This window comes from Rattus rattus, chromosome 15, assembly GCF_011064425.1.
Source record: "Rattus rattus isolate New Zealand chromosome 15, Rrattus_CSIRO_v1, whole genome shotgun sequence".
NCBI lineage: Eukaryota > Metazoa > Chordata > Mammalia > Rodentia > Muridae > Rattus > Rattus rattus.
In genome coordinates this window covers 6,488,355-6,513,754 of record NC_046168.1, presented here as the reverse complement: position 1 = coordinate 6,513,754, position 25,400 = coordinate 6,488,355, and the positions used below count along the sequence as shown (strand labels likewise).

At 41.8% G+C, this 25,400-nt stretch overlaps 1 protein-coding gene and 1 pseudogene across 2 annotated transcripts in view; one reads left to right on the top strand and one right to left on the bottom strand.

Moving 5' to 3' along the window:
- The first annotated feature begins 2,692 nt into the window (after window positions 1-2,692).
- Ndfip1 (Nedd4 family interacting protein 1) overlaps window positions 2,693-25,400 on the top strand; it is a 47,570-nt gene continuing 24,862 nt past the window's right edge. Inside the window, exon 1 of one of the 2 annotated variants that reach the window (XM_032886247.1) lies at window positions 2,693-2,940. In XM_032886247.1, the coding sequence (XP_032742138.1) occupies window positions 2,878-2,940 (63 nt within the window). In that variant the 5' untranslated portion in view covers window positions 2,693-2,877. The remainder of the gene's footprint in view (window positions 2,941-25,400) is intronic. The other variant, XM_032886246.1, reaches the window with a different exon arrangement.
- On the bottom strand, window positions 17,523-17,874 carry LOC116885009 (annotated as a pseudogene).

Genomic DNA, 25,400 nt, shown 5'->3' with positions numbered 1-25,400 from the left:
GCTCCCACTTCTCCATAATGTTTCCTTTTTCTCCTAGGACAGATGATTCTGCACTAGCAAGTCACATAAAGAGTGTTGTGCATGGAAAATATTACTGTGGCTCTCTGGGGAAATAAGTTTCTAAGTGCAGCAATCTGAAATTAATAACTTTCCTAGTGGAAGTTCTTTTGACAACATCTGGAGATGATGCTGGGTACAGTTTTCTCAGCCTTAGATTACCCTCCCTGTCTGCTTGGTGTGCACCAGGGTGGGTCCACACGACAAGCAATGCAGCCTCCTGCCCACTGACTGGAGGCCTCTGCAGCTGCGGCTTCCAGTGCTCTGGGGGTTCAAACCTGGAGGTGCCCATTCTTTTTATCTGTGTTGATTTGATGTCATTGGAAAGTCAGGGGAAGAGAAAAAGTTTTCCAATTTACAGTTTAGACACTCCTTGAATCAAGACAAATAATCTTGATTTGGGTATTAAAAGGTTAGGGAACTCGGAGGGGGGGTGGGTAGGAAATAGAGACCAAAATATTGTTACTCAAAAAACTATGGTTGAGGGTATAAAAAAAAAGTTCAGAAGGAAGGAGGATTAGAAGTGAAGGATTTTCTTTGGCTTTTGAGAGCCAGCCCTGTGAGGAAGGCTATTGTTTATAGCATTTTTATATATTGGGCTCATATGCAAGTAGCATATAGATATTAAGGGAAAAATAAGAAATGGAAGACAGCAACTCCTCCTTCAGAACCAGCCAGCAAGATGGTGGCAGATGTTGCAACAGTCATGTGTGACAGGACAGACAGAAGCTTTTTTATTTTTTCTTACTTATAAATTTAGACAGAGTAGCCTGATTTCTATTTTCCACTGACGGTATATGCTTTTAAATTTCAAAGCAGACTCCCCCTGCTTCCTTATGTAAGACCACATGGAATGATGTTATGTTTGTCTGGTTCGCTGTAGCAAATAACATTTAAAGTTTGTCTTTCTGGGTTTTACATGTTGCTCTGAGTCGGACTGTGCACCTTGCATGCACAAGGCGCTGGCTTTGGTTCCCAGCACTGAAGAGGAAAAGGAAGAAATGGCAGGAAAGGAGTGAGAAGCTTAGCAGACACCCTGGCTCAGCATACTGCTAAGTTTGTCTCCTCTCTCACATATCTCTACTCTTGTCTCCTTTCTCTGTTCGTAAATAAATAGTGCTAATACTTAGAAACAGGGACTTGGATACAGAAACAGACTGAAAAAATGTATACATCTAGATGTTACTCAAATGTAATTAAAATATGTATTTTGTGTGTATGGGTGTTTCTCTGCATGAATGTTCGTGCACCATGTGCCTGTAGTGCTCTGAGAGGCTAAAAGAGGACTCAGATCTCTTCAGACTAGAGTGACCAAACAGATGGTTGTGAGCCACCATGCAGGTGCTAGGGATTGAACCTGGGTCCTCTGGATATGCGGCTTGTGCTCTTAATGGCTGAGCCATCTCTCCAGCTGTACAGATTTTTCCCCCTCTGAGTCAGGGTTTCTCTGTGTATCTCTGGCTGCCCTTGAACTCAAAGATCTGCAACTTGAACTCTCGAGGGCTGCAAGTGCCACTGCTGCCTGGTATTTTTTTTTTAATTGATTATAATGTGTTCCTATATATGAAAATCTTAGGGTAGTTCAGAGCAGCTATGTTTTAAAAACATAACTAATACATAAAGATATATCTAAAGTTAAGAAATTAGAGGCTAAGATAGCCCTACTGTTGTAATCAAGTGCAGAATACTAACTTTGAAAAAATGATGAAAAAGAAACAAAGTATAACATGCTTTAAAGAGTGAAGGATTCTTCCCAGTCCCCCATCCCTGCTGGATGTGTGATTAGTGGCGATTCTAGACGGCTGGATATGATAAAAAGAAACAGCCTCTGCCTGCTATATAGACATGCTATTAGTATGCTGTAGAAAATGGAAGACAAACACTCTTGCCTCAACAAAGCTTATAATTTAAACTGTGTGATAATGGTTCAGAAAGCTGGGTTTAATAGGCTTGCATTCCAACTTTTCCCTTCATGGGCTGAGGGTCAGTGAGTAAAATAGTGAATTCTCATGCAGTTTCCACTTCTGTGAACCGCCGCTCATAGGAACTCCTACACCCAAGTGAGGAGAACTCTTGAGTTTGGCAAGGCTAACTCTTTCTTGCCATGGACTCAGCACTTGTTCTTCCTATCTAGAGAAATCCTTCAAGTTTTGAATTTCATATCACTTCCTGGGAGAGTTTTGTTTCAGGTAATATGGTTTCTGTATAAACAGAAGAACTATTAATCGGCTACATACATTAAGGTCTATTGAAAATAACTGAGTCTAAGATTTAGGGTCAGCAATTATTTTCTGTAAAGGGTAAGGCACATTCTTTAAAGTTTGCAGGCCACACTAGAAAGAAGAGGCTGTGTTACAATAAAACTTTATTTGAGGATATTTGAATGTGAAGGTACATACATCCTCAGGGTCTTGACTGGCGGGATGAGTCCCTTGCCTTGTGGCCGACTGACCCCTCACGTCTGAGGATGGCAGTTGGAAAGGGAACGGAAAGGAACCTCAACCCCGCAGGGAGACGACTTCAGTGACTCCGGGGAAGCTGCGGCGGGGGCGAGGGGCGCGGCCGGGCCCGGCGGGGCGGGGCAGAGAGCGAAGGGGGCGGGGCAGCGCAGCGTAGTCGTCGTCGTCCCCGCCTCCTACCCAGGGGCCGCGGCGGAGCCTCGGCGGCGGCGCTCAGTGCCTGCGGAGAGCGTCTCTGCGTCGGCAGCGGCCATCCACACGCCGCGGCGCGTACCTCTCGGCCTCCCGGCGACCCCCAGCCGCGGCACCCGCGCTCGTTCAGCTCTCTCGCTCGCCCTCCTTCCCTGAGGCCTGCTGCGCCATGGCTTTGGCGTTGGCGGCGCTGGCGGCCGTGGAGCCGTCCTGCGGCACTGGGTACCAGCAGGTGAGCGGCCCCGAGCCCGCCCCGCCCTCCGCCGGCCACTCGACGCCCGGGCTGTGCAGGCCGCACCGGGCCTGGGCCGGACCCCGGGGCCTGGGCCGGACCCCGGGGCCTGGGCCTGTCGCGGCTCGGGCCAGCCGGGCGGAACCTCGTTAACCCGGGTTCCCAGGTCGGGCGGGGCCCGGAGGCTGAACTCGTGGCGCTCTTTGGGCTCCGACCAAGAGGCATCAATTTTTCCTTTTCTCGGCTTTGGTTTGGTGTCATTGGAAAGTCAGGGGGCGAGAAAAAAAAATTTTTTTAAGCCAAAAAGGTAAAGGAAATGGGTTCAGAAGAAAAGATCCTAATCGCCGGTACCTCTGCAAGCGGCTCTCCGCAGCGAGGTGCGATTACTCAGGGTTTCGGAGCCTCGTTTCTGTCCAATCCCATCCCCCTCGCTCCCTTTAAAGATTTGAGTCAGAAATTGAAGCGAGAGAGGAGCCCGCAGCTTTCAATCGATTTGGAAGAGGAGATGTTTGGCTGGAGAGGCCCCAAAATGTAGGGCTACAGTGAAGCTGCAGGGCGTGTGCCCGGGTGTATTTTGCACGCTTAGAAATGACGTTTAAGAGATTTAATAGCATATCTAGGGAGGAAATATATCCAGATGATTGGGTTATTATCTGCTGTGTGATTCTGTAAATTGAGGCCCTGGGGAAAAGAGATTATTTTCCCCTCCCGGTGTGTGACTGGGTTTCCTCGGGAATTTAGTGACTTTTGGGGGTGGGGCGTTAGGTATTAATCTAAAATATAACGTAATTGTGGGAGTTAGGCCAGAGAGTTGTTGATTGAACCGCGGGCAACTGTTTCTGTTTTGTCAATTTCAAATGTTTTCAGTATTACATGCATACAAAAATCTCAATCCTGCCTTTACGACTTAAAATGGCGTGAATTAAGTCATCTATGTTTACTACGTTGTAGAAATAAAACCAGGACGATTAAAGCGTGTTGCAGATTAACCCTGTCGCGGTCAGTTGCTGGTTTGTTTTGCTGTCTTCAGCGTTGTGTTGTAATCCGCCCTTCTTCCCACCCCCCCACCCCCCCCACCCCGCCTCCGCCTCTGCTCGGACTCCTGAAAATGACTAGTTAAGAATTTTAGTCTCTTGGTTTCATAAACGCCCCAAATTGTGGCCGTGCAGACTGATCTTTACGTCTTCACAGCCTTTATTCTGTGACCTTGGATGAGACTCCGGGTGCTTCTATGCTTTAATAAATTCGAGTCACACACATCACTAGACTTTCATCGACGTGTTTACAAATCCCTTGAACCTTACAGTGTCGAATCTTCGTTCCTGATTTGGATGGGCAGAAGAGCTTTGGATTTCCTTTGTACTGCCATCTTGCTGAGCCATGGGGTAATGCTGGTTGACTGCAATAATACATTTCATTCTGCAGAATTTAGGTTATGTTAGAGATGGGTGATTTTAAAGTATTAAGTTAGCCGAGCTTGGTGGCTCATTTCTATAATCCTAGCAGTTGGGAGGCTGAAGCAGGAAAATTGAAAGTTTTAGACTAGCCTGGATTGCCAAATTAGGTGCAATCCAGCCTGAGATACAGAAAGACCCTGCCTCAACAACAACAAAATAAGTTTGAGAAAATAATCCAGTAAAACATGGAAAAAATGTTAGAAGAAATCATGAAACATCAAAGCCGGAAAAGTCTTGCCAAACACAAATCCATTCCCAAAAGTTAATACATGGGCACATGTTCTTGTAGGTTAGAGCCATGTAAGTATACAAAAGTGTGATCGGTGTTCATGTGCACAGAGGAGGAGTGCTGGTATTGACTTACTGTGTACCAGTCACAGCAGATGTGGTTTACGTCTGTCTTCATTGAACCCTTACAACACCTTTATGAGTCAGGGTTTGTTCTTGATTTATAGATGGCAAAGTCAAGTCTCTAAGGGTCTCAGTGACTTGCCCAAGTTCACAAACTGCTAAATTGAAAACCTATATAAGAGGCTCATGACCCAAAGGCAGGCTGTATCCATTAGCAGATACGTATGTATACATGTATATTATGCACTCATGACTGTAGGCAGGCATGTCTTTATACATTCATGCTATTCCAAGAGCTCCGAACCAAACTTGGATGTGTCCATAGTCTCAGGCATGTACATTCACTATCATGTGTGTGTGGTTTTGCACATAGGCATGTACAAAGGCACATACAAACATTAGTAAAATTGGATTTTCAAATCTCCTGGTTTTCTTTTTTTTGTTTAGTGTTGAAGGTAGGACCTATAACCAAGGACCATTCACTTTCATCTCTAGCCCCTCTATCAGCTATTTATAATGCCCGGGTGGCACGTAATTGTATGGCTGAGCTGTGACTTAGTTACCTATGGGTAGTTCCTAAGAATATAATTTTTAACACTTGTTGAAGTTTGTTATATACACACCTATAACTGCTCTTTTGAAGTGTGTAATCAGAGACTATACATATTTAAAAGGCTTTTGAATTATAGAATGCTGGTGAATGATAGGAACATGCTAGTCTTTGGGTTGCCACACAAGGCCTTTCTGAATTTTTTTCCCCCCGGAGCTGAGGACCGAACACAGGGCCTTGGTGCTTGCTAGGCAAGCACTCTACCACTGAGCTAAATCCCCAACCCCATTTTGTGACTTCTTTTGATCTGTTAATCTGAGGTGGTCCTCCAGCCAAGCGACTCTAATGGAAAGCCTTATGATTCATTCAAAATTGCTAACACTGCTGTCTCCTTTGCTTTTATGGGTTTTTTTAAATTGATGTATGCTCAACTTGAATTTAGTATACTGACAGTATATTGAAAGGCTGGGCTTCCCTGTAGCATGGTTTTCCTTTTTTGCAATTTTAAAACTGAGACTATATTCAGTATATATTGAACAGTGTTCCAGAAAGGTTTAGGAAGCTCATGCCCAGCTGTGGCTAGCTCAAGGAACATACCAATTGTTAGTCATCCATTTTCCTTACTGCATTTGTGATAGATCTTTGCCTCTATATCATGAATTTTGCTACCTTGTGTCAGATGTTTTGAGATATCTGAGTTCTATGTTAATGGACAGTGCTTCAATATACATTAAAAAACAAACCACAGAATGTGCTGTTTTAGACATAGCTCATAGCCGGCTGAGGAAGTTGCTTATTTGCCATCCTTACTACTAAGTTTGTATAGCATTTCAGGTGACATCATAAACCAGGCATGGGGATGATAGCTTTTTGGGTTAAGTTCTCTGAGTATTCTGCAAAGGCATCTTGGTAGATTAGGGAAATAATGTCATCTCTTTAACAGGTGAAACTGTATATTTGGTGAAGTCTTGATCTTAGAAGGGCTAGGTAGTACCCATGTGTACGTTATAAAGTTTCAGAAGTTATAGTTGTATCACAGGTTATCTCTTTTGTGTCTTGTCACAAAAACATTGTCTTGTCTTAAAGATTATTTGCTGTATTTGTGGCCAAATGGTTAGCCATCAAAGAAAATGTATAAAAGATCTTGAAGCAGGACACAGTGGTTAGTTTACGCATATGATTTAGTGCTCTGGAGACTAAGGCAGTAGGATGGTGGCCTCCAGGCCTTTCTGGATTACACAGTGAAAGCCATGGTACATTGTTTATGAAAATAGATAAATTGTATCTTTGAAAAATTGTTTAGAATTGTGTAAAACAAACATAAAATATACCATATTAACTTTTTATTGCCTTGCCTCTTTTGGTGCTGGGGATTGAATTTCGAGTAACTGTGTGCTCCACCACTGAGCACCTCCCATCCCAAGCATTTTTTTAAGTACAAAGTCAGCCAGCATTAAGTGCATTCACATATGAAACCAACTCTGTGTCTGGTATCCATTAAACAGTTCTCCTCCTTGCTTGTTCCAGCCTGTCAATTAGATACCAGTGTAAGTACAGTTATTTCTCCTTTTGTAGCTTTCTTTTTTCATGTGGCCTATCAGGGCTCATCCAGATAGTGTCAGAATTTTTTTCTTAAGGTTGAACAATATTTTGTTGTATATTTGTTTTGAGATGGAATCTTTTACCGTGCCTGACCTCATTTTTTACACACACACACACACACACACACACACACACACACACACACACACACACACACTAAGGCTGACTTTGAACTCCTTATCCTCCTGCCTCTACTTCTCAAGTTCTGGGGTTACAGGATGATGCTACCAGACCTGCCTATGCTACATTTAAAAAATAAATTCATTTGCTGATGGATATTTAGTCTTTTTGTATAATACACTGAGAACATGGGTGTACAAATCTCTCTCAGTCCTTGATTTCGAGTTGTATAAGAATATACCCAGAAGTGTAATTCCTGGAGAGTTTGGTAATCCTGTTTTTAAATTTTCTTAGAACTATTATTCTGTAATCCATAGCAGCCACACCATCTTGCATTGTTGCAGCACTGTATAAAGATTCCAGTTTCTTCATACTCTCAACAACAGTTTGATTATTTTTATTTTTTTATTTTATTTTTTTGCAGTGCAGGGATGGAAGCCAGGCCCTGTTCATGGCTGGCAGGCTCTAACCAGCCCTCTTCTGGTTTCTTGGTACTAGCTATCTGTTGGTTGGTTGTGAAGCCATCTATCTCCTTTGCAGTATTGATTTCTGTTTCCTAAATGATTAGTTATGTACAGTCTATTGGCTGTTTGTATATTGCCTTTGGAGAAATTGCTATAATTGTTTTATCAGATAGGCTGGGCTGGAACTCTCTATATAGATCAGGTTAACTTACAGAGCTCTGACTCTCTGTCACCCACAAATTGGTACTAAAGGTGTGTACCACCACATCTGACCTGAAATTATTTCTTATATTTTTTTACTTGGAGGAGGTGGCAAAGGTCTAACTATGTAATCCTAGCTGTTCTGGAACTTGCTGTGTAGATCAGGCTGGCCTTGGACTCAACAGAGACAGACCTGCCTCTAAGTTCTGGGATTATATTAGTATTTCAAATACATATTAAATAGGGTATATTAAATAAACCTTATGGAAACTATCACCTGCATTCCATAAATACCAATAAATAACCATTATTATTTCATATTATTTCATTTATATTCATATTATATTTTGGATCAACTATATAATTTTTTGGTTATTATTTTTATTTTATATATTTGGAGACAATAGGATCTTACACTTCCTGGAACTTTGTGTAGCTCATGCTATCCTTGAACTTGGAACAGTCCTCCTGCCTCAGTCTTCCAAGTGCTGGGGTTATAGGCATACACGGCTATGCTGATTCTCATATACAAACATTTTTTATGTGAAATACAGAAAGGAATATTTCAAATGAATATGTCACATGGGGTTACTTTCACAAGAACTTTAACAAAGTCCTTTATTACGTTATTTTTTTGTGGAGTAGGTGGAGGTCAGAGGACAACCTTCAGGATCTGGTTTTCTCCTCTATGGGTGGGCCCCAGAGATAGGATTTAGGCTATTGGTCTTGGTGGCTAGTGCCATCTTGCCAGTCTTGAGAGCTCTTTTTATCCTGCTAGAATATGGAAATAGTATTTGTAAATATCAGGAACAACAGAACTGTGATTGTCCCGTGTGTTTGAATTGGCAAGCCTTGTTCTCTGTGTCATTTTTTTGTGGCACATTCTTGCCTTCTGGCTGGGTCCACTGGCCATCATTCGTTAAGGGAGAGTTAGTGGCTTCATCACTGTGCTCTGTAAACAGAACAGAACTTCCTGGTTTGGACAAAAGTCAAGACTCAGTTGAGCTGCCCTAGGGAATTCTGTTCTAAGGACTTTTCACTGCTGGTCCTGGACATAAATGTTTTTTTTTTTTTTTTTTCTTTTTTTCGGGGCTGGGGATTGAACCCAGGACCTTGCGCTTCCTAGGCAAGCGCTCTACCACTGAGCCAAATCCCCAACCCCATAAATGTTTATTTCAAACATCAGTTGAGATACACTATACTATATTAAGTTATAAAAATAAATCTCACCATGAGAGTGACTTTGATGTTGTGCAGTAGACCCGGTTTCACTGTAGCACAGACAGGCCTTGAACTTTGGACCCTTGTACTTTGGCTTTCACAGTGGTGGGATTACACAGGCTTTAAAATGAATCCTTAGATTTCTTTATTTTGATGTTATTTTTAGATACATACAACTGCTTTGTGAGAACCATATTCTTACAAAGGACTATACTTATTTAGATAAAAAAAAGTACTTTAGTTGTAGATTGGTGCTGAAAATAAAATTGAAGATAGTCTTCTCCCCTCTCAAGTCATTGTTGCCAATAAACTTGGCAACTGGTAAACATGTATCAGATCTATTGGGCTTTGCAAACAGTTGCTGGAGGTAGAAAAACAGTTTGTATTAATTCAAGTGTAGTGTTAGAACAAGTGTGATAGATATCACGTAGTACACCCTGCCTGTAAATTAGGTTCTCACCCAGTTTTCTGAACACATAATTCCTTTTTGGTTTTGTTTTTGGTTTTGGTTTTTGAGACAGGGTCCTGGCTGCCCTGAAACGTAGTGTGTAAACCAGGCTGGCTTCTGACTCAGAGATCCACCTGCCCCTGAAGTGCTGGGATTAAAGGTGTGCACCACCACACCAGGCTATGTATTTCTTACTTTGTCAACAATTTGGAGCAGTGGCTCAGTAAAAGTCCCTGCAGTCATGAGAACCTGAGTTCTGAATGCTAGCACACATGTAAAATGTAGGCTGCTCTTAACTTACCTCCAGAGTGGGGCATGGAGACAGGAGGATCCCGGGGACTTACTGGCCGGAAACCACGCTGATTTCATGAGCTCCAGGTTCAGTGAGAGATACTGCTTCAGAAGTAAAATGACAAGTGGAAAATGATTGAGGAAGACACCTTCTATCCACTTTTGGCCTCCAGATATGGCTAAGTACACATTCTCAAAGACATGTACACAGCAAGACTTAGGTGTTTGTCAGCTTCTCTTCTGTAAAGGTCCTCTGCCCCCTTCCATGCTGTGTGGAGAACTCGCTGTGTGAAAGGTTGACAGAGCTCATATGGAAGGGGTGGGACTAACACTGCAAACAGAGTATTGACACACATTATTTGCTACTTTTATAAGTGAGATATTTATTTCTTCTCCATTAACTTCATTATATCTCTAAGGACTCATACAGATTTATAATTGTTTAGGAACATAATTCCAGTACACAGTAGTTCTCAGTTGGCCCTGTGTCCTGTACTGGTTCCTTCTGACACACCTACATCTTCTGACATGCCTACACCCACTTCCTTTTTGGAGCACTTCCATCGTTTCTTAGACCATCCTAGAGCGACTCACGTTTCCTAAGAAACCCTGCTCTCTTTGTGGACAGTGATACCAGAGCCAGACCTGCCCTGGATAGTGTTAGTTCTAGGTCTTCCAAGGTAGCAAAGCCAGAAAATGCTTGTGCACTTGCTCTTCTAAGTGCTGGGTGTTCAGTGCTTGGTCTTCTATGTGTTGCATGTGTGCTTTATCCCTCAGTGATACCGTCAGCCCTATAAACAATATTTGCATGAATAAGTTATCCAAAGCCAAGCTGACACTAAATCCCCACCTCTCTCTAGTGGTACCCGAGTTATTAACTCATGTGCATGGAAACTCTTATTCTCCAGAAGACAGGGCACACACATAGTTGTCAACTACTATGTTCTAGAGTTACCATCCCTCACAATCTTGAGAGGGATGGTTTCCTGCATATATAAGACATAGTTTTGTCATGATCTGCCCATCATCCTGCCAGTGAAATTGATTTTTTTCATTTGGTTTTTGTTTTGTTTTTTTCATGAGACAGAGTCTTATGTGGCCCTGGCTGTCCTGGAACTCTCTATGTAGACCAGGCTGTCCTTGAACTCAAGAGATCTGCCTTCTACCTGGGATTAAAGGCATGCACACTATGCTTGGCTTCATCTAAATGGATTTTTAATATTCATATATATTAAGATTCATTCAGTGTTGTAAAAGGTCTATAGGTTTTTATACACCTCAGTGTCTCTTTAAATATGTATATCTTATATTCAAAGAAAAATAGTTTTCTTTTTTAAAAAATGTTGTTCTTTTTCTTTAAAAAAAAACTTATTTATTATATAAGTACACTGTAGCTGTCTTCAGTCACACCAGAAGAGGGCATCAGATCCCATTACAGATGGTTGTGAGCCACCATGTGGTTGCTGGAATTTGAACTCAGGACCTCTGGAAGAGCAGTCAGTGCTCTTAACTGCTGAGCCATCTCTCCAGCCTGAAAAATAGTTTTCTCATCTTCTTATTAATGGTCATATTTGCCTTTTCTATCTTTAAAAGGTACATACTTTTAGAGAATTTACCTATGTGCCTTCCTTTGTAAATTTCTTGGGAAATTTTGTAGACCAGGGCATCAACAGTAGTTCTCTTAGAGTTTTGAAGTTGCCTTTGTGAGAGCTTTGTGTTGATGGCATTCAGCGTCTTAATTTCTCCTAAAGAAGTAATTCCCCTACCTTTCTCTATTGTCCCATTGAGGATCTCAGCCAGCCCTGCTCATGGGGTGTGTGTGTGTGTGTGTGTGTGTGTGTGTGTGTGTGTGTGTAGAAAGTAGAGGCTGGTAGCTTTGATCACAGAGATAGTGTTGGATTGCTTTGGTAGATTTTGTTATACACACACACCTGCCAGGAGATCAAACCCAGGACCTTGTTGCCTGCAAAGCAAATGCTCCACCCCTGAGTAAGTTTGTGGTGAAACATTACAAATTGGTGCACAGTTTTAGACAATTCTTTTTAAACAACTGCCCTTAAAATGTATACTTTCCCTTAGTTGTCTAGTCTGTTGGTTTATGAATTAAGAATAATTATGTGTGTATGTGTGCTATCTGTGTGTGGATGCCCACTGAGAACAGGATTATGTGTGTGTGCTATCCGTGTGTGGATGCCCACTGAGACCAGGATTATGTGTGTATGTATGCTATCCATGTGTGGATGCCCACTGAGAACAGGATTTTGGATTCCCTGGAGCTGGAGCTACAGGCAGTTGTGAGCCACCAGATATAGGTGCTGGGAACTGAACAGGAAATGCGCTTAACCACAGAACCATCTCTCCAGCTCCCTAAAAGCATCTTCTTGTTCTTGTTGTTGTTTCTTAATCAGTTATTGGTTTATTGGTGTGTGTGTTTGGAAGGAAGAGGAGAGGGGATTCTCACATATGCCAAGACCCATGTGTGGAAACTAGAGGACACCTTTTTTTTTTTTTTTTTTTTTTTTTAAGGATTTTTTCATTTTTTATATATAAGTACACTGTAGCTGTCTTCAGACACACCAGAAAAGGGCATCAGGTCCCATTACAGATGGTTGTGAGCCACCATGTGTTTGCTGGGAATTGAACTCGGAACCTCTGGAAGAGCAGCCGGTGCTCCTAACCTCTGAGCCATCTCTCCAGCCCTAGAGGGCAGCTTTATGGAGTTGATTCTCTTCTTTCACCTTTCTTGTGGCCCAGTTTGGTTTTGTACTTATAGCTTTCAAATAGATTTAATACAAATGATTTTAGATGTAAGACTTTACATTTTAGTAAAAATACTGAGATGAGAATCTTGAATCTCAGTAGGTAGGCATTTCTTCACTGATTTTTTTTTTTTTTTTTTTTTTTTTTTTTGAGCTGGCAAATTGTTGTTATCTAGCTATCCCTAATTAAGGCTGTTGGGGTTGGTCTTGCTCTCTGTGTATTCAGATGCTGAGTTCTTTGCTGGTATAATTGTTGTGTCTAGCTATCCCTAATTAAGGCTATCTTTTAGAGCTTAAGATAATCAATTTCTGAGAAATAAATATTTTAAATTTCAGACACTACAGTGACATCATAAAACTGTATTTAGTGATAAAGAAAAATACCCTGCTCACTAAGTGGGGAATGTCATAGCTTGCCCACCTCCAAAAGATTCAAAGAATTCTGGGAATTTTTATTTCCTATGTGATTTTCTATATAAGACAAAATTTCTTCTCTGCATATCATAATGTAGGAAAAGTATTTCTAAAAATCTTCCATTACTGGTTTTATAAAAGCTTTATTCTTGTCTTAGAATATGTGAAGTATGACTTTTTTCTTTTGAGATGAGAGTCTCACTGTGCATTTCCAGCTGGCCTCAAATTCTCAATCCTTTTATTTCAGCCTCCCAGGCTAAGATTATGAGGTTGTGTCACCGTGCCTACCTCAGTTTTACTTTTTATTTAGTGTTTTGTATTTGTTGTGTTGGGAAACTCAGGGCCTTGTGAATTCAAAGAATTGTGTTCTACTACACAACAGGTAGCTCTCATTCAGTGTTCACTAAGGTGAAACTTACAAATGCTGAATGAATTCAGTTCTACATCAGATACATCTTTATTATTTTTATGTGTGCACATATGCATGTGTAGGTCAGAGGACAACTTATGGGCTCCAGAGAATCCAGCTCAGATCATCAGACATAGCAGAAAATGCTGTCACTTGCTAAACCAACTTGCCAGTCTTGAGAGCTGGTTTGCTGTTTTTGCTTGTTTTGAGTGTCGTTATCTTTGAGTCTTTTAAGCTAGCCAGCTTCCCACAGTGAGTCTGTGAGTATCCTTGGAGATGATGAGGGGAAGAGATTGGAAAATCTCAGCATTTAGTATACAAATCTTCCAACCATTTTTTCTAGATGTCACCTTTTTCCTTCAACTCTGATATTTTAACTGAGCAGTGGTGGCACATGCCTTCAATCTTAGCACTCAGGGGACACAGGCAGGCAGCTACTGTGAGTTTAAGGCCATCCTAGTTTACATAGTGACTTCCAGGACAGTAAGGGCTACACAGAGAAACCCTGTCTTTAAAACAAATAAAAGCAAAAGTCTGATATCTCCCCAAAGCAATCTGTCTTTTTATACTTTTCCAAGAATAGCTTTTTTTTTGGGGGGGGGGGGATAGAAGCTGTGCTCATACCTGCTAGAGGAAGCTCATGCTTTTTTTTTTTTTTTTTTTCTTTTCTTTTCTTTTTTTTCTTTTTCAGAGCTGGGGACCGAACCCAGGGCCTTGTGCTTGCTAGGCAAGTGCTCTACCACTGAACTAAATCCCCAACCCCAAGCTCATGCCTTTTAAAGGAGACCTGGGAGCTCCAAAGTTAACTCCTCCTGCAACCCTCCTTTCTGTTTGCAAATCTTTTTCAGCCCAGCTTATCAGTACCTGGTATCACCAATTCCTGAGTTCTTTGTGCATGTGAAACAGGTTGCTTGTTTTGTGTTCTGGTTTAAGGTTCAGCTTTCCCCTCTCTGCTGAACCCATCTCGCTTGTAGCTTTCAGGGTTTTGATGTTTCTTTTCTTGTTGCTTGACTTTATAGGTTTTCTCTTTTTTGCTTTGACTGGTTTTTGTTAGAATCTCACTTTATGGCCCTGGCCAGCCTAGAACTCATTGTATAGACCAGAGCATCTCGGAATGTGCAGAAATCCACCTGCCTCTGTCTCCTGAGTTCTGAGATTAAATGTGTTCCTGGCCTGTGTTTTGTTTTATTTTTGTTTTAAATGAATAAGTTTATCAAGTATATATCAAGCAAAAGTAAAAGAATAAAAAGCAAATAGCAAGTGATACAGACAGAAGCAGGCATAGAGCGAAACACTAGTTAGTAAACATTGGCCAGAAATAGCTGGGAAAACCAGTTGAGGCAGCCAGCTGGAGTTCTGTCTGGATTGAAAGGGACATTTAGGCAGAGCAGAGTGTCCCCTCTGGTGAGGCTCCCAAGTGAAAGAACAAATAGCAGCAGATAGATAACACCATCTAATCTGATGCTAACAAAACCCAGAGAAACCTACTGGGGAAGTTGAGGCATTCTGCTGGGGTTCCTTATTGACCTTTCTCTTTATGCATGAGTTCTTAGGGCATTTTCATTTTGGGGGATAAACAGTAGTACCCTCTGTTGAAAATAGCTCACCTTCTAGTTCTCAAGGACATAGACAGAGTCTCTACCTGTGGCTGTTTTATTTTCTCTCCCCCCTGTTATAAGGAGGAGGGTCAGTCCATTCTTAGGCAAGAGGCTTTGAAGGACATTTTGAGACAAACATGCTTGATTCTGAAGGGGAAGAGAGTAACTCCATTTCCAGAGCCAGTTCTTCAGTAAGTTCAAACAGCACACAATTTAGCACTCTAATTATGTCACAGCAAGGCTATTGGCTTTCAGTCTGTGTATCTAAATTGCATTTAGTGAATATGTCAGTTGTTTGTTTGTTTTTTTAAGAAGGAAAAGTGTTTTAGGAATTACAATTTGATAAAACACCAATTTTTCTTCATATGTACCACAAATATCTATTAAGTAGTTATTTTTATCCATCAGGCTATGGTAGTATTACAGGTTGAATAACGAATGTGCAAGGTTTCTTTCTCTTAAAAAAAAAAGTGTGTGTGTGTGTGTGTGTGTGTGTGTGTGTGTGTGTGTGTGTGTACAATGATTACACACTGGAGGTCAGAAGACAGCTTGCAAGACTCTTGTTCTGTCCTTTCTGTCCCTCCATCACATGGGCTCCTGGAATTGAATTATGTTCTAAGACTCAGTGCCAGAAATCCTGTTCCTCAGAGCCATCTTACCGTCCCTATTCAATTTTGCTATTTTTAATGAGAAAAAGCCCAGAGATGTCTTTCTCAGTTGTGTTTCTAATTCTTTTGTTGCCATTTCTTTTTAAAATCATTAACTATATAACTTAGCATCTCTTGCCTGATGCTGCTTATTTTTGATTCACAGGAAAGGAGTGTGTGTGTGTGTGTGTGTGTGTGTGTGTGTGTTTTATGTATGTAAAAGAGAGATATGTATATATCCCTATCCCCAGGGAGAGTATTAATAAGTCAAGGGCCTGAGGCTTTATATCCCAGGTAATTAGCAACATTTTTTTTTAGGTTTGTTTCTCTCACAAATATGTTTTTTACGCTACGTGGTAACAGCGAGCCTTCCATACTTCAGAATGACTTTTCCCGTAGTGTCAGTCTGTGTTTAACACATTCCATGGACAGTAGTGATGGGAGCTACCTGCCTATAGATCATTCCCGGGGCCATTGTCATTGTCCTTTCTTTGCTTGTAGCAGTCTTCTGTAAGTACCTAAATGTTCCATTACCTTTTTTTTTTTTAAAGAAAAATTATTGAATATACTGAAAAGGACAGAAAGCCAGGCAGTAACTGAGATTGGGGAGCTGCACCTCTTCAGTGTGTATAAACTGAGGACATGACTGTTCCACGGTATGGTTAAGGGAAAGTTTTTATTGTAGATATGAGGGAACAGACAGAGGCATCTGGAGAATTCCAGAGCAGAGAGAGAAAATAGTAGATGGAATATGGCCATTGTCTTAGTTAGGGTTTCATTGCTGTGAAGAGACACCATGACCAAGGCAACTCTTATGAAGGACAACATGTAATTGGGTCTGGCTTACAAGTTTAGTCCAGAGGTTCAGTCCAGTATTATCAAGGCAGGAGCATGGCAGCTTCCAGGAAGGCATGGTGGTGCAGGAGGAGCTGACTTATACATCTTGTTCTAAAGGCCTAGAGGAGAAGACTGATTTTTAAGCAGGTAGAAGGAGGGTCTCTCAAATCCTACCCCCCACAATGATGTACTTCCTCCACCCAAGCCACACCCACTCCAACAAGGCCACACCTCCTAATAGTGCCACTTCCTGGGCCAAGATACTCAAACCACTACAGCCTACCCAATGGACCTGGTCATGAGAGAAGCAGGAGCAGAGCAGTGAGATAGAGAGGGGAGAGTGGGGTTGGGGGAGGGTGGGGGGAGGGAGAGACAGAGAGGGAGATAGGAAGAGAGAGAATGAGAATGTAGCAGAAGTAGGATTATATGGAGAATGAGTAGCTGGGAAGGGGGATGGACAGAGAAGCCCCTTAGGTCAGGGGAGGAGGTGGGAAGAGCTAGGATGCCAGCATGGACTCTGAAATGTTTAACAAGCACTTGTGATACTGAGGGAGGCTGGAGACCAAATGCTAATAAGCACTACAGAAAACCACAGATTTCCCTTCTGCCTTTAGAATTTGGGAAAATGGAGTTTCTTTTAGACCTGATCTTTATTAGATCCTAGCCCACTGAGGGCAAGCCATTAGCCTGCAAGACTCTTGGCTTCAGGTTCTACTGAGGCTTAGTGCCATTTACTTAGGTGTCTCGATAGAGCCATCAGTTCTGGAAATAATTTGAACAAAAGACTGATCCCATAGGTTCACAGGCTAAAGACAGAGATCAGACACCATAGTTGCAGCTGTTTAGTGCTTTGCAGATGAGTAGTGACTTTGCTCAGGGGTTTGGCTTTTTAGGTAAGTTGAGTTGGAGATGAGTACCTACTATGTGTCTACCCTCTTACTCTCTTGACAATATGACCGAAAATGAAGAATGGTGAGTTAAAGGAAATGATGTTGGTGATCACAGTTGGCTGTATTTGCTCTCATTTCTAAGGACTCATTTCCCCTGCCAAACCAAGTGTTCATTATTTATTTATATTAACCAGGGACAGCCATACAGCTTTTAACCAGCTCAGTGAACGTGAGGATTGCCTCTTAGAGTTTCATTCTGCCTGTTATGCACTCTTTTTGGGTAGACCAAGTCTTGATTTTTATTACTTAAAAAGTTGCATATTTTATTTTGATTTCTGACTCTGTGCTTGTGCCTTCAACACTTTCACAGCAATTTTCTGCTCCTCAATAAGGAAAGCCCACTTGATCCTGCACGGACACACTTGGCACACATGGAGCCACCATAGGCCCTGCTGGCCTGCTTCTTTGTCTTAGACAATCTCATAAAGACTTTGGGTCTCACAGCACAAACCCCTCGCAGTTTGCCTGGACATACGCCACACACACAGATTTAGATGCTTTCCCAACCTTCTTGATAGAAAGGTAAACAATCCTGTTGCCAGGGGTTTGAGACAGCCTAGTTTTGCTAGAGGCTGTATTGCAGGAAGGCCTACGGTATGTCAAACACTGGACCATCCTGAGCACCTCTAAGCACCGTCCCTGGAAGAGGAAAAGCCTGTTAAGCCCTTTTAGGTCATTGTTCTCATCACTTGATTTTCCTTTGCTTTGGTGCATCTTTTGGTTTCATTGGAATTGGAAGATTTGCACATTACATTATCTTTTTCTGATACTGTTGGGTAGTCTGAATGCTGCAATTGTGCATATTTACTTATTTATTTATTTTAGACAGTTTTACTATATGTACTGTAGCTGATCTGGAATTCACTGTACACCATGCTGGCCTCAAATTCAGACATTCTGCTTCCTTTCTCCTGAGAGCTAGGGTTAAGGGACTGCATCACCATGCTCAGACTGGGTTTATACTTTATAATTTTTTAAACAACAGCTCTTAAAATAAAAAAGACAGTGATTATAATGATTTTCATCGTTATTGGGATCTCAGCCTAGTTGTCTTTGATGGCTTGTTTGTAGTTGTTTTGGTAGAAGCACTTTTTATTTTCCAGAAGTACTTGCCATCTCTGAGTCTTACTGCCTCTAGTCTGCTAACCTAGGCCTCGAATGTTTCCAGCTTCTGAGCTTATTGCTGAAAAAGCTCACCCTTTCTAGTTCTTTCTGAAACCAACAGCTGGTTGGTTCAACTCAGCTGTTCTGGCTCAAACTCCTCTCCAAGCTGACTGGTTCAGTCTGGCTTCTCTCTCGGCATCTGACTGAATTGTTCTCCTTGGCCTAAAACTAACTCTGGTGTCTGTTGTAATCTTCTGGCTCCTCATTCTCTGGCTCATTTTGTCTTCACTGTGCCTAACTTGTTTTCTCTTCAACCTGTCTGTGAAACTACTCTCGTAAGACTGTCTCCTCTTTCCCGTCCTCTGTGCTGCTCCCTCTTGTGTTGCATCTCTTTTCTTATGAGGGTTGGGCGTATCCTAGTCTGTCAAGTCTTTCTGTAATTCATCACTTTGTCTGACACTCAGATATCACTTTCAAACATGGGTGCTTTCTTCTACAAACTAACTTTATGGATACACCAGCAGTCCAGTTTGGTAGTCAGGTTAGCAACAGCGGCACTCCCAGGCAGAGACAGCCAGGCCTCAGCCTCTGCACCAGTCAGCAGGAGGGACCAGGAGGAATGCCAGGAAAAGTTCTCAGCTGTGGTTCTCTCAGAGAAGTGAAGATGCGAGACCATCAGGTATTGCACTAGTCTTGCCTCAGTTCGTGTATCTGTGACAATTGACATCACTCTGCCAGTCAACCCGAGTCAGCAGCAAGAAACTGCAGCACACCACCAGAAGATTTTTGGTGCATTTCTCTCTATGGAGTCCAGACAAATGCAGCTCAACTATGAAATGTTGACGATGAAAAGGATCCCATGTCTGTGAATGGGTGAAAGTCTTACGATGGACCAGTACATGCACATCAGTAGTAAAGAATCCTTCATCATGTGTCCTTTCACGTGCTTGCTTTGCCAGGACATCCTTTCACCTGTGTCTGCTTCAGAAAAGCTCTCTTTCACCTGTTTGCCCCAGCAAAACACCATCTAACACAACTGACTTTCCAGAGAACCCTTAAGTTTCCACCTCACTTTACGTCCGTCATTTGGGATTGAGATGTTCACTAAGGGCGGGTCATATTCCAGCCAGAGGGGTTAAAGGTGTGTGCTAAGGGCTGAGCCATACCACAGTTAAAAACAGGGTTTTTCCAGTAAATAACACATCTTGCTGTCACAGTGATCAAATAACCTGCAACAGCTTTTCTCCCAGGGAACACTGGATATTAAAGAAACAGTTTTTAAAATTACTATTTCATATGCGTGTTTGTCTGCATGTTTGTGCACCCCATGTGTTCAGTGCCTGTAGAGGCTAGAAGTGAGTGCTGTGTCTCCTGGACCTTGAGTTCAGACAGTGTGAACTGCCATGTAGGTGCTGGGGATTGAACCCCCATGTCCTGGAAAATTATTCAGTGCTCTTAATCACTGTACCACCATCTCTCCAGCCTCAGGAACTTCCCCCTCTCCCTCCCCTGCAATAATTAATTTTCACCCATTCACAGACCTGTTCTGTGGTAATTTGTGGGGCTATTGATGGGATCCTTTTCATTGAGGGTGACAGATACTGACTTAGCAAGTGAACAGTGGTGTAGAATAGTTAATTTTAAACTTTTTTTTTTTTTTTTTTTTGAGCTGGGGACCAACCCAGGGCCTTTGTGCTTGCTAGGCAAGCACTCTACCACTGAGCTAAATCCCAACCCTAATTTTAAACTTTAAGTAAAAATTATATAGTGTAGGTGTTGGGTATTTGGCTCAGTGGTAGAGCGCTTTCTGGCAACCTGCAAAAGGCCCTGGGTTCGGTCCCCAGCCCCAAGAAAAAAAAAAAAAAAAAAAAAAAAAAAATTATATAGTGTAGATTTGGCTTTTCAAAAATAGAAAACATTATCACCTCTTTTTAAATTAAAATTTATTTCCTTAAAATTCTTTTCAAATCTTTTTAGATTTGTTTTCTGTTTATACAGTAGATGACTTGTCTGCATGTATGTACATTCACTGTGTGTGCGCCTGGTACTCTTGGAAGTCAGAAGAGAGCAAATGTCCAGTGGAACTGAAATTAGGGATAATTGTGAGCCAAAGGATTGAACCCAGATTCTCTGCAAGAGTAACAAGTGCCCTCAACCCCAAGCCGTCTCTCCAACCCAAGCTTATTCTTTAAAGTACAGAGTAATTAAATAAAACTATTTTCATTAAGCTGAATAGCCATTACCCCATCTAATTTCTTTTTTTTTTTTTTTCCCCTTTTCTTTTTTTTAGAGCTGGGGACCAAACCCAGGGCCTTGTGCTTGCTAGGCAAGCGCTCTACCACTGAGCTAAAATCCCCAACCCACCCCATCTAATTTCTAAGTGCTTTTATTATTTTCCCTGACCTTGCAAGAAATTCATACATAACAACAGTCAGCTGCTACTGTCCCCGAATTGTCCTAACTACCAACAACTGTTAGCCTTTCTTTCTCCATGAAATTGCAGTTTGGGAACTTTTTTGTGTAAATAAAAGCATACAACATACAGTATTTTGTTAGTGGCTTTACTCTTATTTTTTATAAAAAGCTTATTTATGTCATAGCAATTTATCCTTTTTTTTTCTGGCTGAATTAGTGTTTCATTGTATGGATAAAGTGCAGGTCTTTTATCCTTTTGTATGTTGATGAATATTTGGTCATTGCAAGTAATTCTGTACCATCAAATTTTGTGTGGACACGTCTTAACTCTGGGCTCACTACTTGAAAAACACTATCCCCACCAACAGTCTTAACTCTGGGCTCACTACTTGAAAAACACTATCCCTACCAACAGTTCTAGCTTTTCTATATGTGTCCGAATCCATTTCTGTCTTTTTAGTGGGTGTGAAGTTTCATGTCCTGGTATCTCTGATGATCTAACAGTGTTGGGCATTTTATGTCTACTGGCCATTTGCATACTGTCTTTGGAGAAAAATGTTTAACTCCTGTGTGTGTTGTGTGTGGGGGGGTGTTTGAGTGTGTATGCTGTGTGCAGGTGCACTTGCCTGTGCAGGCAGTGTGCAGAGGCATGATTGACATCAGATGCCTTTCTCACCTGCTCTCCGTGTTATGTTTGAGATGGGTCTCACACTGAGCTTAGAGCTTGCCCTTGCCATTAAGGGTAGACTGGCTGGCCAGGGGCCCAAGCCATCCTTCTGTCTATGCCCCATTGCTAGGGTTGCAGGCATGTACTGCTCATGTACATGCTCAGTACTGAGGGTTTGAGTTCATTTCTTCATGCTTGCAAGGCAAGCACTTTACCTATTGAGTTAACCCTCCAGCCCTCCTTTGCTCATTTTTAGATCAGATTGCCTTTTATATAGTTGAGTCTCTTGTACCTTGTCAGAATTACCTAAAATATACCTAATATAATATATAATAATATCAAGTTAGTAGAGAGCTCTTCTTGCAAGTAAGCATGCACACACACACACACACAGAGAGAGAGAGAGAGAGAGAGAGAGAGAGAGAGAGAGAGAGAGAGAGAATACTGTGTTTTCATAAACAAAAGAAAAAACACTTTAAAAAAGAGTTTGATGAGGTTAAAGTGTATTAGTTGCATTAAATGTAATATAAAATGTACACTTCTCACTCTCTGGCTGTGTCTGAGTTTCAGTAAAATACCATATTCAGTGTTTATCTACAGAAATGTGTGTTTGGGGTTGGAGAGATGGCTCAGTATTTAAGAGCACTGACTGCGCTTCCAGAGACTACCAGCAAGAGTCATTGTACCTGGCTCAGATTTTAATTTAAAATGCTATATTTATTTCTAATAAGCACAGTACTGATTCAAAGGAGGATGATCCCTTTCTTTCAGATGAACTATATTTTATAGACTTAATTTTAAAAACAAAACAGTAGCACCTCTTTGTAGATTTTTAGATTATTTTTTAAGCTTTTGTTCATTTTTATTTATTTGTCTGTGTGTGTCTTCGTATATATGCCAGGTGTGTACAGTTGCTGGAGAGGTAGAAAAAGAGCAATGGAGCTCTTGAAGCTAGAGTGACAGGTGGTTGTAAGCCATGTGACCATGGGTACGGGAAACCAAACTTAACGTCCTCTGAAGAAGAACAAGCATGTAACTACTGAGATACCTTTCTAGTCCTAAGATACATTTTTTAAAAATTTTTAAGTCTTATATGTATGTGTGGTTAGCCTACATATATGTTGGTATACCACATACATAGTTAACAGATGGTTGTAAGCCACCATGTGGGTGCTGGAAATTAAACCTGGGTCCTTTGGAAATGAAATCAGTACTCTCTCTCTCTCTTTTTTTTTAAAGATTTATTTATTTATTTATTTTATGTATGTGTGTATCCTGTCGCTCTCTTCACACGCACCAGAAGAGGACATCAGATTCCATTACAGATGGTTGTGAGCCACCACGTGGTTGCTGGGACTTGAACTCATGACCTCTGGAAGAGCAGTCAGAGCTCTTAGCCACTGAGCTATCTCTCCAGCTCCCTAAGTCAGTCAAGCTATCTCTCCAAGCCCTCAAAATACATAAAGTATCCCCAAAAAGTATCATGGCAGATTAAGACCATGAACCAAGTGGGACTATGGGAAAGTCAGGACAAAGTGCAAGAGTGTGACAGAGCAAAAAGCCACTTGAAATTTCAGATTATTACAGTATTGACTTATTTTTATCTTAAACTTTTTTAACATTAAACATAGCACCTTGTATATGGCTCCTTAGTCAGGCAGGCAAGATCTCAGTGTGTAGCAGCCCAGGCTAGCCTGGAACTTGTCCTTTTTTTTTTTTTTTTTTTTTTTTTGGTTTTTTTTTTTGAGCTTGGGACCGAACCCAGGGCCTTGCGCTTCCTCGGCAAGTGCTCTACCACTGAGCTAAATCCCCAACCCCCCTGGAACTTGTCCTTAATGTTCCAGCTCCAACCTCCCAAGTACTGAGGTTATAGGTTTGAGCCACTACATCTGGCCTTTTCTGTGTATTTGTAAGAAATGTTTTGGTTTTGTTTGTTAAAAAAAAAAAAAAAAGTCATTATTGTTTATCACAATAAAGATGAAATACGTTAGAATTTTAACAAAGGCAATGTAATGGGGAAAATGTAGCTTTAGTGGTATTTGTGAGTCTCGAGAGTAACCATCAGAGACCTCCTTTCTCAGTAGCATTTGGTGTGCTCTGAGTTAAGTTCCCCATTTTAGACCTGCCTCAAAGACCCATTCACTACAGCCAGGCCCAACTGTGGCAGTTAAGGTCGACCTGGGCTCCCTTGACGCAGCAGATAGAAGAGTGGGATCCTTTCCAGCCTTGACCCAGGGAAAAACATGCTCATTCCCTGTGAGCATCCAGAGAGAGGATCTCCTAAAGGAACATGGCTGGGCAGGCTGCACCAGAAAGCTTCCCAGGGACAGAACAGGAGAGTGGGCAGAGTCCAACATGGAGACAGGCACACTGTTTCCCAGCACACTTTCCCGTTAGTTGTGGTGTGTATATTTCTCTGTTTGATTAGTGAGTGATAGACACGAGGTCCCAGAGCGTAAGAATGTAAATGCTTGAGTTTCTGCTGTTCAGCAGGTCATCTTAAACCTAGATGGTGATCAGCACATGTGGCCTTGGAGTGTCATTACCTTTGCTCCCTCTCCCCAGTAGTGGTGTGTTTTAGAGCAGCTTTCCTGAGCCTAATCTTATCAGCAGCAGTGTGGAATAATTAGATTTCTGCATGAGGAGGAGGAGGCTGTGAGTTGGGTCATCCCAACATGGGCCTCCATAGTCTGAATGTTTTTGTGGGAGTTGCTTTTGTTTTTCCTCTTTTTAGTTGAAAAATGTATGGTTCTAAAATACCGAGGGAAAAAAATCTTGACCTGGTAATGTTTCTCTTTTCCTCACCAAAGAGATGGTGTTTCTGAGAGGGCTGGAATTTCTCTGATCTGTATGTAATCTGTTACCCTGCTGGAGAGTTATCACATTTCTAGGTTGCTAGGAGACAGGCGGCCTATCTTAGAGCTATTGGCATGGCAGACTTCTTTACCTCCTGAGTTTTTTGAATGTTTGTGTTTCTTAGAACTGCCAGGCTTCCTTTCTGAAACTCAGTTATGTAGAGGAAACATGCTTGCTTTGACCAGACTCCAGAGCTTTTAAGCAGATTAGAAATGTCAAGCTAGGTTGAAAACGGTACCGACTGCTAGGGCTACGTCTGCATTCTTTTTGTTTTTTTTTTTTTTTCGGAGCTGGGGACCGAACCCAGGGCCTTGCGCTTGCTAGGCAAGCGCTCTACCGCTGAGCTAAATCCCCAACCCCTACATCTGCATTCTTGCGGCTTGCTCTTGCTTGTTCTGTCTCTTGCTTGGTGCTGTCTTCTCTCATACGGTGCTGATTAGTTATGAGGAGGCCGAGAGCATCTTTCTAGGGGTCAGACAATATTAAGACCATTGATTGAGGAGACCTCTGCTGCCAGGAGCTCTGAATAATTGACTGTTTGATGTCCCTGGAACATCTGCTTTCCTATAGCTATTTCACCTGTATGCTTTCATTTCCGAGGGAAAGCTTACTTTAGGTTACAATGCAATTATTTAGGGGTGTCCTAAGTTTAAGGTTAGATTGTTAGAGCTAAGAAATGGGTTTAAGCCAGAAATGTTAACACATGCCTCTAGTCCCAGGCCTGAATGAAAATCAGTGGTAAAATGCTGTACTAGGTTTCATACCCAGCACGGGGATTTGGGGAGGAGGGGGGTGGCAGCAGCGGCGGCAAAAAGTGTCTAGATGATACATGCTACTAAGAATATGGCTCAAGAACCCACGTCAAACTAAATTTTTGTAGTATCTAGTTCTGTATAGCTCATGTTTGGAGATTGACGCATGTCAGAACCCTGAGCTCTGTTCTGTTCTATCTCAGATCACTATGGACCGCTTTGTAAAGTGTGCTTAAGAGCTGGCGTGTTTCACAAGCACCTCAATTGACTTCCTGTGTGGTAATACTGAAAACAGGACCAGACCTTATTGCTTACATCAGTAAATTCCCTTCATAGTTTAACTCTAG